The sequence below is a fragment of the Varroa destructor genome, unplaced genomic scaffold (genome assembly GCF_002443255.2).
Source record: "Varroa destructor unplaced genomic scaffold, Vdes_3.0 BEIS01000006.1, whole genome shotgun sequence".
NCBI lineage: Eukaryota > Metazoa > Arthropoda > Arachnida > Mesostigmata > Varroidae > Varroa > Varroa destructor.
The window spans coordinates 7,385,641-7,398,796 of NW_019211459.1; the positions used below are offsets into that span (position 1 = coordinate 7,385,641).

The following is a 13,156-nucleotide window of genomic DNA, read 5'->3' on the forward strand; positions in this document are numbered from 1 at the left end:
AAAGAGTCAGCCGACAGGCCGACGCAGGGTACCCAAGTACACAGTTGCTACTCACAATTCGCCGTTTGATCGTTGCTGGTCACCCTAGCGTTGCGTTTTCTCTCACCAATTCTCTGCTATGAGAGAAAGTGAATGTCGAGGGACGGTCGTGAGCTGAAGAGCGCTTCGGAGTCCAGGTCCCGCAGTGGCCCGGGGTTGAACATGTCTGTCGGCGAAAGATTCCGCGGAAGGATTCTGCTCTACAGCAGTAGTGCGCAGGTTATATAAGGAGGAGCTGTACTGGCTGCTTCAGGCGTCGTGCCCCATACAGCCTGGCCCTGAACTACTATTGGGGCTGCTCATTGAAAATCAATATATCTAAAACAAGTAGCTACAGATGACAAAAAGACAGCAGTGGAGGGCGAGAAGGGCAAGGGAGAAAATGATAGAAAGCGGAACAGCAGCGAAGCATTAGCAGACAAGTGGACACCGCGACGCCGCTGCGTTGTTGGCTATTGGCCATCGAGTGCTTTTAACTCTTCCGGCCTCATGATCTCAATATTAGTATTCTCTGCAAAATGCAGAGGTAAGCCGGCGATAATTAACGACACTAAGGAGCAGCTGCTCATCCTGAAAGCTGGGACCATCAATGCTCGATTTAGGTCATCCGTTAGACTAGGCCGAGCAGTTTCCGCTGCGGCGCCCTAAGTCGTTTATTGTTGTAAGTGACTCCAACGATTCGGTGACTCGCAACAGCATACCGATAGTATGATATTCAGGTTGCGTCTTGTTCGTATAGATTAGCGTTCCTATTATCGGCCACTTCATATATCAATGCACTTTTTGGGCACACTCAGCTGTGTATCGGATAGCCTATCAAGCGAAACTATCTATTTACGACGCCTGCTTATGTCTATACTGGAACCCTTCTACCCAGGTACAACTGCCCGAACTGTCGTTGTGAATGGAGTATGGTCATATGTGGTAGACTCTTGTGAGATATACATACGACGATAAATTCCTATTTTTATGACTCGCAGGTAAATCAATAGTCTATGTAAAGCTGCGATCGGTTGGTATCGGAGACAGAGATACGGTACAGAACAACGAAAAGACAATACAAGACAAATTTGAGTCAAGATGCCTGATTTGGGGATTCCGGTCAGTACTTGTGCTTTTTCGAAGGACGTTGCTGTGCTCGATGGCAGTAGCAGCCCAAGCCGATTTGTTGTGTTCGATAACACTTTGCCCTCTGCTGGCTTAGTAAAGCTGCATCGAGCAATAGCTAAAAATGTATAGCTCTTGGGCTCAGTGAATCTGTCAATTTATTTTTCTCTTATATGATATGAGCACATAAAATCTCTACTCAGGTAATGGTATAGTGCAACACAGTAGCCAAAAAGTCAGCATATAGGACAGCTGCTTCGGAGCCTTCTTCGCCTATCGATGCCTATTCGTTTTGTTTACTGAACGTTTCACTAAGTTCCTTTTGATGTGTTCACAAATATACGAATCGTATCTTGGAGGCCCTGCCTTTCTTTAAATATTCTTATTTGTGGTCGTTAACCAGCGTCTTTTTGGCCTTTCAACGCCACATTTAAGTCTCGTCCTCAGTTACAGATTACTAGCATCGGGCACTAAAACTACGGGAAACGTATCGATGCGCGAAAAGCGAATACAGATGTTGTGCCACCCGGACATGCGCAATCAGAAAGTGCGAGCTATTTGTTTTATATTGTCTACTCCGCTTTCTGTTTTTTTTTTTGATGGTTTTTAACGGTAGACTGATATTACTGTTTACGGAAGCACCCTCGGCCGAATCGAGCATTCTACATATATAATCCGCTCACCTAACTCGGAAGCTTCATAATTAAAAGTGAACTTAGTTAAGTGCTCATGATTATGTTAACAAATAGCATAGTTACATTAACCAGATATGAAAAAAATGTTGCTTGTGGATGCTTTCAGATTTTCTCCTTGAGGCACTATCAATTGGCGACTTCAGCTGGGTAAAACGATCTGTTTAACAGAAACTAAATATGGCATAAACTGCGTCTTGCGATTTAATAAGAAATTTAAATTATTTTTGCTACTTTATCACAACTGCAGCCAGTCGCCGCACACATACACACTAGGTACGTGACGGTTCATGCTGTGAGAACGGCGATTAAGTGGAAGTAGCGCGACTACACGCAGGAAAAATGGTCATTAAAACCGTATAATCATTAGACGCAGTCCAGGGAAAAGCTGTTTTTTTTGGTTTGTACGGTGGTTAAGAACAGAGACTAGAAAAAAAGCCAAGGGAAAAACATTGGCTAGCGACAGGTGCTTGAAGCAAATATGTATGGAGCGTAATTGCGTCAAATGAACAAAATAGGAAGTTCCACTTCTATAACTTTTTTTTACATGTAATGATCACTTTCGCTATGTTTAAAGTATGCAGTATAATCAAGGGGAGGGTGTCAATGTAACAAAGTCGGCGGCCTGCCTATCGTTGCCTTATCTGATCGCCGTCTTGAAGCCTCGCGCGGTTGCTGGGGATTGTTTGTAACAGCTGAAAGTAAACTTGGACGCAGCGTTTGCTTACTGTTGCCATTAGCTTTAATGCAGCCACATTGACTAAAGATTTGTATCTACTGCCCGTATATGTGTTTTAGCGCCCATTGAGAATATCTGGAATAACTGCTGAGTAGCTGGCAGTCGTTGGACTGCGATAACGTTCGTGCTATAAATTACACGTCAACATCAGATCTTGAGCTAAAATGGCTGGCAATTTTTGCCATTTTTTTTTTTCATAGACTTTTCCACAAGACGTAAATCAATAGTTCTGCTAATCGCTAGACTTGTCTGGCAAGGAAAGTTCCGTAACTGGTGACATGCTTCCGAATAACCTAAAATGTTAGCAATAGAAAGATTTGGGTTTATTTGAGGACTCTTAGCGTTAACATCAATGTTACATAGATCTGATTAAACATGAACAAGAAGCTATGTGCATAGAAACTAGTAAATGCATATTACTATGTAATAAGAACCATTTAATCGACACTTTCTGTATTTTAAACGTTGTAAAATAAGTGAAGAACTAAGGAATAAGACAGTTAGTCATTTCCCTTCGCCATTGCAGAGTACATGTCTTACTTTTCCCCCGTCGGTGATAAGGCAAGACGTCGTTTGCAAATTAACGTGTCTTGCTGAATTGCGTACAGCAGGCATAAATATCGGTGTAAGTTTTCTCATTTTACATTCATAAGCGGTGGTGAAAGCGAACCGTTTAGGCACACGGCTTCGGATCCAACAACGATATACAGATTGTATGGAAGCCTGCACTTTGATTGTGCGATACTCATGAGAATTTTTTAGTTAAAAAAATGTCGCTCGACTTTAGCGAAAATCGGGAAAATTAATTTTTATATAAAAGATAAATAATAGGGTTTATTAGTTTCCTTCGATGTAAAAGTAAGGGTAGAGGCCGACTGCATTTTTAGGTTCAATTTGAAGTTCCGTGTTTGCACGATAATAATCATAAAAAAACGATAAGTTTTGACGTACTTCTTCCAAGAGGATCGCTGTCCCCGAAACTGTCTCGTATATGTGTAATCGAGGAAACCTTAAATAGCAATAAATAACTGGGTCTCTATTTTTTGATTATATTTGACGCTCGGGAACATGTGTGTGCATTCTTACGGTACTTTACATAGTATCGGGACATTATATTTGACTGAGTGGCTAATTCTGGCCCAGCCTGAAAGCTGTCCCTGGTCTCGGTAATTACTGAACTATTTCTATATGTATGAAAAGCATTTAACAGCAATCGGTATTGTCAAAAGCTCGAAGGGAGCCCTATATATATAACTGTTCACCTAGTAGCCATGACAGAAAACAAGATTATTTACACAATAGTGGTATTAGAGAAACAGGATTATTTGCACATAGCAATTTATTCTCTCTCTGTTTCTCTCTCATATATATATATATATATATATATAGTGCGCAAGTTTACATCCACCGCATGTTAGTCCTTAGATCAAAAATTTCGAAATTGTCGCTTTTCGACTCCTTCAATGGTGTGGGCCTGGCGGCTTACTTCAGCCATAAAAATATACGTTGGCCAATTCGCATTTTTGTAACCTCACACCAAAAAACTAATGCACTTGACAATTTGTCCGGAAAAATATTCATCCTCAAACCAACGGATGAAATAATAATTTGGGTCATATATGCAAATACCCGAATTCGCTTACATGCATTTCTTTTGCATATAATAAGTGCTAAGGTCTTCGTTTTGAGACACGTTTTCCATAGCTTAAAAATCGTATCCACTGACGATTTTCCTAAAAGTGGCATTTGAACGTTTCGTAGGAGTCGCCCGGGCTGAGTGATTTGATCGCTCGTGGATCATGGGTCACATGAAGCACGCCTGCAAAAAAGTTTTTGAAAGTTCTTCCTCCAATAATTTAGATGAATATGGATACACCTAACGCGCTGGTCTTGAGTGAATGAGCTGATACCACAAGCCATAACTCTCTGCTTAGATTGGTTGAAATAGTGGCTGATATGCGCTGTCCTGAAGTTTTAAGCAGGTACAAAAATGCCCATTTCTGCAGAGTTAGAATTCTGAGACCGGCTGCATTAGTCCTTTGATGATCTTTCTTTAATGAAGCTGCATATACCGAAAAATCACTTCATCAAATAATCGTATTAACTACGTTATATTTAAAGGCAGTCACACAAAAATGACCCTGTATACTTGGCGGTCACCCAATTCTAACCTGGACATTCGATTACAAGCTCAAGTTATCACCAAAATGTTTGTTTCGTTAGGAAGTTTTTTTCGACCAGTTATTGAGACAAAGGTAATTTCGAGCAACCGGAGTTGATTCTAGTGTGGCGTATCTGTCGCGGCCCCCAGTAACCTAAAATGACCATATTTTATCTTTCCTATCATTTATATGTATCGTGTACGGACAGAGGAGCTGTTTTAGAGAATTTCCGCGCAAGATTCCCAAAACTGGGTATTCCTGAAATGATTGATCCGATCGAACGCTTGCATCCGTGGCGAACAATTATTTTAGTTCTTTTAGAGCCATCTTGAAGAAGCATGTCTAGCCGTGGAATATCCACAAGTTCCTATAAAGTCTTCGAAGTACCCTTGGAAACTAATCAGAATAAAAATTGCCCTTACTAAAATAATATGAAGCTAAGATACCTACAACTCATGAAAGCTAAAAGAATTCTGTCAATTTTTTTAACTTCCACAAGTTATTGAAACATGGAAATTGGCCAATGTGCCCAGATGCTTAGCAGTGGTTTCCTTCGTTTCCGGTAATAACTCTATAGGCCGACCTACAAATTGCTTGTGCCTGTGCTTAACGTTGCACGTTCATCATCGCGAAGATAATTGTTCGTTCTTGGTACGCTTAGTATTTCTACTGTTTCTCGCTATGACATTTATGCGGTGACCACTGCTAATCAACGTTGATATTGAAACGTGGCCAGATATCCGATTGGCTTTCTCATAGCCGCGGCTCATGTGGAACGAATATATCACTGCATACAGTGGGATCTTTAGCGATGCAGGCAACCTTTAAGGGCAGCACGAAATGAATGGAATCGTTCTTATATTTGCAGTCAAATATTTTTCTGCCTTTTCAAGTTTTCTGTCAGTGAAGCTTGTCGAAAAGAATAGATGCGAGAAATCCTAAATTTGATAGAATTGTTTAAGAACAAATAACCGACGAATGCTAAAGAACCACGCCACTTCTCTTACAAGTGTCATGTATTTGCTATAGTCTCCGACAGGCGGAAAATTAACACTTTTAAATAAAGTAAACTTTAGTGCTGCAAAAATACATTGCAACATTTGTATTTATTTAACGGACTGATTCGACACGTTTTCTTTATTTTATTATTTGATACTCATAGATAGAAAAAGTTGTGCTTCCTACCTAAGTAGTTATATACTTGAAAAGAAACATATAATTATATATATATATATAAGAGTACGAAACGTAATTACACCTAACGCAGGAAGGCGACCACCTTTTTTAGTAAGTTCATTTTCATGTTGAGTCTCGACCAAAAGTTTCTCAGAAAAAGAAGCCAAAATGACACAGAGTTTTATGCCTTGACATTACGTTCTAAAACAAATAATTTTGGAATGTGTCTTAATGATCTCGTGTTACTCTTTAACTGTCCCAGCTTAAATGACTTTTCTTATGAAACCGGTATATTGTTTAATTAGTTTTTTTTCAGCCATTCTAATGAAGCCACTATTTATTCAGCATCTACTTGCGCACCTTACTTACCACGTGTAACACGAATTACTATCATGAAAGCATCAGTGGACACATATAGGAAAACTTCCACACATCTTCGAAGAGGTTCCTCCTGGCGATTTAGAAATCGACTCAGCCGCAGGATATTTAACTCTAACAACTTTCTCAAGACTTCTCAGACTCTAGAACTATGCTACACGACGCAGTCTCCTTTTGACTGCACCCAATGGTAACGATGCAGGTACTACCCCTACAGATGCATGCAATATTACAAACAGTGCGCTAAACTTTTTTCCTTGCCATTCAGTAGAGAAGGTAAAGCAATTCCCATCAAATAACGCACGCTTCCGACCTACAGGTTATAGAGTACACATGAGCCAAAAAAATAGGATTCACATCACCTACCACTCGGAAGTTACTTGCGATGTTCTGAGCTTCAAAACTAATATTAACGAAATTTTATGAGAATTCGATAATGGTTCCCCCCTGTTGCTCTCTTTTTTCGCCTTTTCCTTTTGCCCCGTTGAAGAGAAGAACCAAATTCGATTTTGTGCAATTGAAGGCTACGTGCAGCCGCAATCTCTCAAGAGATTATGTCTACATCATGTAGATACGGCTTTTCGCTGGAGGATATTCTTAGATGGAGTGGTTTCCGTGTGCCTTTCGCCTTCTTCGCCGCCCCTCGTTCCTTCCCCACGCCCAACTTCATCCTTCTCCTATTAGATATCCCTCTCAGCGGGCGAAACCAATATGCTGTTTGAGTGTATACCTATGGGCGCTGACTGATTTAAGTATAATTGGATTGCACAGACAACAAGTTTCCAGCATTTTTTTTCCAATTACGTTTGGCAATTGATCGTAACGTAGACAGTAACTAATTCAATTGTAGACGACTATAGCTACTTAATAGAAAACTTGTAGAGTAATAGAACAACTGTCATAGTAGCATAGCATGTCAGGCTATTATATTCGATTTCATGGCTTCAGTGCACTAAAACAGAACGTACGTATATATATACATATATATATATATATATATATATATATATATATATATATATATATATATATATATATATTTTTTTGTTTTTGAATAAAACATTCATTTATTTAAATCTATCAACACGATTAGCCATGATAGTCGATTATAGCTTTGCCAGTGCATCGATTTCTGATGTTGAAATACATACAAAACATAACATATTTGTAAACGCATATACAGATCATAATATGTATCATTACACTTCTCCAATTTGTATTTGCGTTATTTTAATTTTGCTCTATTTATACCTGCGAAAAGCAATACTTGATTCTTTAACTGATGGCATCTGTGGCCGTGACAGAATGACCTGTTTGTCTACTGAACTTCGAGTATCGCCGTTATAGATTCGAATTTGAGCGTAGATAAACTTTGTTTCCTATCAAGAGGCAGACGTCCAAAGCTTAATAGCTTAAATATAAATATCGTCGTTAGTACGATTGATTAGAACTGGTGAGCTCATTCAGCAAACAATTGAATGAACTTTTGACCTGATCCTTTCATCTATGACATAATCGAGATAAGAATCACAAATTTATGAGCTTGTTTCCGTCTGTCCGTCGGAGCTTCGTCGTAGCAGTCCAACTGCATCTATGTTAACGTGCGAAATAAATAGTAGGTGCATTTCTTCCAATTTGTAAATAATGCGGACGTGGACGAGTGTGGACCGCACGTGGCCCGGCCGTTCGAAACAGCATAAATAAGCACCTGCCTTAAATTAAAATAAAGTAAAATGCTGCAAATTGCCAGAAACGCTCCAAGCAAGCGCAAACATTCACATCCTTTATTAACGAAATCACTCTGTATTGGATATGATTTGCGAAACGCCCATTTATAATTATTTAACACCAGCCAGTTAACGATTGCGAGCAGAAGATAATTTCGAAAATATAGAGACCGCTGATGATAATGATAGGGAATAAGATCGGTTAAGGAAAGGCGAAATGCACATATATATATCGGGATAGGGCGTAAAAATAGAACAAGGGAAAATCTGCAGATCCGAGCTATACGCGGTCATTGAAAGCTCGGCCTGGATATGATACGGATGCATCCATAATAAGAACAAGACGTATGTGGAATGACTGACGTGAGGATTTCATTGATTTCGAAGTAAACAAAGCGAATAATTAGCGTCGATCGCCGCTGCACGCCAAGACTAAGGTAATCTCGTAGCGAGAGGTAACACAAGTGGCGGCGACAGTAGGAGCGATTGATTTTGGCATCTGGAGATTCTAGGTCCGGGTATCTATGATACGCTAAATGCTTTCAGCGGTGACGCTGTGTTTGTGTTCCACGGTATTGACCAACCACCGCTACTGATGCTTCTGAGTTAACTCACTGCAACGAAGAGCGATTCTGTCAATCGAATAAAGCATTCCTCCAACCGACAGCGATTACCAGCAAGGGATATCACGGCCGACAGAATATGTTGCTTACCTGTTTCTTGTTTTGCTTACCCTTCTCGTAACATACTGCGAGTATATATGTACGTACATCCGCTTTTATTCGTGTACGATTCCTTCTATAGACCAGTGTGGATAGAAAACGTTGGTTGAGTAACGCGGCTTGATCGGTTAGTTACACTGCGGGGTTCTGTAACCAGCAAAGCAATCGAACGGCGGCAGATTTTTTTGGTATCTGGCCGAATTGCCCTACGTGAACACGCGTCCATAAGCTACCAGAAAAGGTCCGATTAGTCTACAAGGTAGTAGTATTGTGCAAGTTAAATGAACGTTGGGTTTCAAGCATCCGACAACGAATGGAAGAAGTGTACTTGGACGCGGACAATTGAAAGAGCAGTGAGTACTCGATTAATAGAGTACCTATATATATATATATGTTGCTTCTTTTTCTTGTTTAAGGCTGGGATTACTGCCGCTCAACTGGTTAGATTCGTTTCTAAGTTATTATTATTAACAATGTTAACATTTCGACTAATACATCGCTACTCGGCTGTTCTAGATGTAAAATTATTGATGTGTTTGCTAATTCGGTAAGTACTGTTGTCTGAATAAAAGCAAGGAATAGAAGCGAAAGAACAGATACGCGACATTGTCTCCGCTGTTATCTATGCTGTGCTGAATACGACACAGCAACAAGCCATGATCCGAAATACAACACAATCGTATTTGTTTCCATATTTGCTTGGGACAAGATGGGATTTCATCCTATTCTACTACGAGTAGCGGCCGACAGTTCCAAAAAAAGGCATAGTAAGCTAGCGAGACATAACAACAGAGGTCTTGTTTCTATATCCTCGAATACGTACAAAATACATATACAAACGGGTTTTTTTTATGTACCACACTCAATCGGGATTCAGCAGAAACAACCGATCTCTAAGCGATACTGAGATCAATATGATACTGACTGGCTATTTTCGTTCAAATTTTACTATACACGTGTCATATATTTATCACATGGGCAAGTTTTCGACTAAGGGTCGCTGGTTCGAATCCCATTGAAAACACAAGTGCTTAAAATAAATTTAAATAAAGAAACGTTTTTCACATATAAAACATCTCAAATTTACTGTAGTTTTCTTAACTCCGACTTTTTCTTTTTGACTAAGGTGTGTTCGGAGACACACGTCAGGCTGGTTCATTGTACAGGCTCAGAGATATCTTTGGTTATTTCTCTGAATTAAAATTTTGCTTTTCAACAGGTCATGCTATCGTGGACCTTGTTCGTGTAGTGCATCCTTTTTTTGCAAGTGATTGATATATTCGGTTACGGTATTTTCCGACAAAAGCCTAAAGCTTTGTAAACTAGGAAATTTTCGCCATTCGCGCGATAAATAATTAGAAAGTTCTAATTAGAAACAGAAGGTTCATATTATTTTCACGTATGTTTGAAGTTACTTATTAGTTCACCATGATGTTGGTCATGCATTTCTGTTTCTCATTCACTACATTTACTCGACTCATGTATCTAAACTAACGAAATCTGTAGTTATAATAAGTAAGTTTATTTTGTCAGCAGGCTACTCACTCTTCTTAAGTGTTCGGTTCGTGTCTTGTAAAGGTCCAAGGCAATATACTTGAGTAACTCCCGGTGGTGTTTTTTGCTGTTTTATCGGCCTCTTAGCTGTTCCGCTGCTGGCCGGTTTATCAGAGACAAAAAGCTTGTGAGCCGTTGCATGATTTGCTAGAAACACGTTAAAGTGGGACTTGTAAATTGTGCTTTGTTTCCTGACAATCTGAGTACCCGAATCGTAGGAATGTTTTGTAACAGGTACTTAGTGGTTCTATTGCCAGTGGTTCTATATAATAGTCAGGTCAGATGAAAAGCCGAGAAAAAAGACCGACCTAGACTTTGTGGCACTGATTATTTAAAATCGGTATGTGCCTGACAATAAGCCTGTATAACCTGTACCTGGTCTACTCCAGGGCGTCGTTGGTTCTTCCCACTAGTGAACATAAGTTTTAGGTGAGTCGCATATAGAGTGCAAGTTATAAAACGGACTACTTTTTGCCTGGTTTCTGTATTTCAAAACGCTTTCATAAATAGGTACTAGTGGAACTAACCGTAGCTCATTTTGGTGTTCGGTATATCTCTAGTAACCAGCTTTGAATGATGATTTCTTCTTGTAATGTAGGAACATCTATTCTTTTCTGACGTTGACCCTACCACTGACGTGAAGCTCTGACAATGATATTTTTAGATAGAACTCTGCCCGCTGCGTTAGTGGAGAAATGTTTATATGATCTTTGCATCGTCATTATTTGGGTATCTGTACTTATCGGATCCCGAGGCATCGAAATTTGCACCAATTGCCTTTTCTAAAATATATTAATGGGCTTGTTTTTTTTTCTCAGTTAATAATTACTGTTCGTTGTTCAGCGGTGATACTACGTTACGGAGTTCTGACGTTTTATGAACTTCGGCGCCATATTGGATTTGGAATAGGAAAACGGTATCTAAGAAAAGATGCTTAAGAAGAAACGAGCTTGAGAGCAGTTAAAGTAGATATTATTTTTCCTGCAACAAAGATCTATCATGTACCTTATCAGGTTGAAACGATCGGTGTAAAGATACACCATAAGTTCCTTTACTCTGTGTTTCATTGCTAGCGCCTCGCGATCATATCGCTGGGTATCGATACTTGGTTTTGCAGAGCGTTTGTGAATGAAAAGTTATCGAGTTCACATTGGCGATTGGGTATTTATGTGATGAAAGGGCATCACTACATTATCAAGAACATGCATATTGAAACCTTTTCTTCATCCAATTGTGTAAAAATTTAGTCTCAGATAATAGCATCTTTAAACTTTGTGAAGACTACTTTGCGTTCTTCAAACAATTTACGTACGTTTTTCTTCGTTTTCTCCAATAGTTCATCAAGTGATTTTAGCATACGGGCGAGCTTTGCAATAGAAGCTGAGTTAAATCGTATTAATCCCATAAAGGATCTCCATTCCGATGCACGTTCTAGGGGAAGAATTTTTGTTATTATGCTATCTGCGTATCTGCGTAGGTTTTATCACCCGAGTATTGAAATTAACATGTGTATTATCTCTGTGAATTTACATCTGGATCATGATTATCAAACCCTGCTCAGTTGCTGATGTTTTTTACTGTTACTCGCCGTGTCATAGTGTCACTTTAGCACTTGAAGAAACTGTAGATTCGTGCTTGAATGGTATCGACAGTTTTTTTACCATTTGGAAGCCAAGCCAAAGTTTCCCACTGGTATACGTGTAACCCTTAAAAATCTCCCCTCTCTACTAATTTCTGAATACTTCTGCTATGCGTCCTGCGCGGATTGGTGTATTATTGCAACCACTATGGGTTGACGTGTTTCTGTTATTGTGGGTAGGACTTTTGAGGCTTATTTATATGTTTAGCTGATTAATAATTCCGTCTGTAAGTCGGGTAGCAAATGGAGCTCTGGACCAGTTTTAATGTTTGCTGGTTCCATTGCTTTTGTCGAAAAAATCTCTGCCTCGTCAAGCGTCACAGCGTTTTGCGTTGTTCTAACTCGACAAGTTGTATGCTAAATTATTTTCCGCCCTATTACAAAAGTACTTCTATCGGACCGCACTCACTTAACTACACCAATTTTAGCCACAAACTCAGAATTTGTCAGGTGTAGCGCTTGTGGGACCACTCCCAAACTTGCTTTGCTATGGAAATATATCTGCTATTTCATACATCGTGGTTATTTACTTTTCGGTACCCCAAGGACTCCACGTGCTTTACTTTGTACATATACAAAATAAGTTTGATGAGATACGAAGAACGAGTCTGCCTGCCTATTTGCAGGTCTATTACTATAAGTTGTAAGCTTCGATTTCTGTAGTGCGAGAAGCATAAAAAAATCATATGAACGTCAAGTCGCTGTGTCTGACGCTCTTCTCGTGTCCTACGACGTTTTTCAAAGGTCTTACTCTGCAGTAGCGTTTTAAGCTCTTACATTTCCTCGATTTGTTTCCCTAACGCCGCCAACGATGCGAGTCTCCGAGTGGGGACGCCGAGAATCATGAAGAAGTTCGACTTCAGTTATTTTAGTTAAAGCGCAGGTTCGACCGTAATCGACAAAGTACTGCTCGTGTCGTAAGTTCAATGATGTTATCCGTTCTAACGCTTACTAACGTGGACCATAGGTAATCAATAGGACACATAGTTGGCCTACATTCGCATCAAAGTTTAAACACAAAGCGCAGATAATTATTATTATTGATGGGTGTATATTCTCACGAGTTTTATCCAACCCGCCTTAGTGAACAATCATTATTTGGTAGAGTATATAATGATAAGACCGATAATAGCATGTTGTCTATTTATTTAAATTTGTTTGCGTCTCGTATGTTTGCCAACATACAAATATCGCAGTGGCGACATATAATGAAAAATTATA

At 39.5% G+C, this 13,156-nt stretch overlaps 1 protein-coding gene across 3 annotated transcripts in view; it reads right to left on the bottom strand.

Moving 5' to 3' along the window:
* Hsepi (D-glucuronyl C5-epimerase) overlaps positions 1 to 13,156 on the bottom strand; it is a 34,786-nt gene that overhangs the window by 17,690 nt on the left and 3,940 nt on the right. The window contains exon 2 of one of the 3 annotated variants that reach the window (XM_086992914.1): positions 8,754 to 8,889. The exons of the other annotated variants lie outside the window; for them this stretch is intronic. Coding sequence (XP_086849040.1) covers positions 8,754 to 8,792 — 39 coding nt within the window. The 5' untranslated portion in view covers positions 8,793 to 8,889. The remainder of the gene's footprint in view (positions 1 to 8,753; positions 8,890 to 13,156) is intronic. 3 annotated transcript variants of the gene reach the window in all.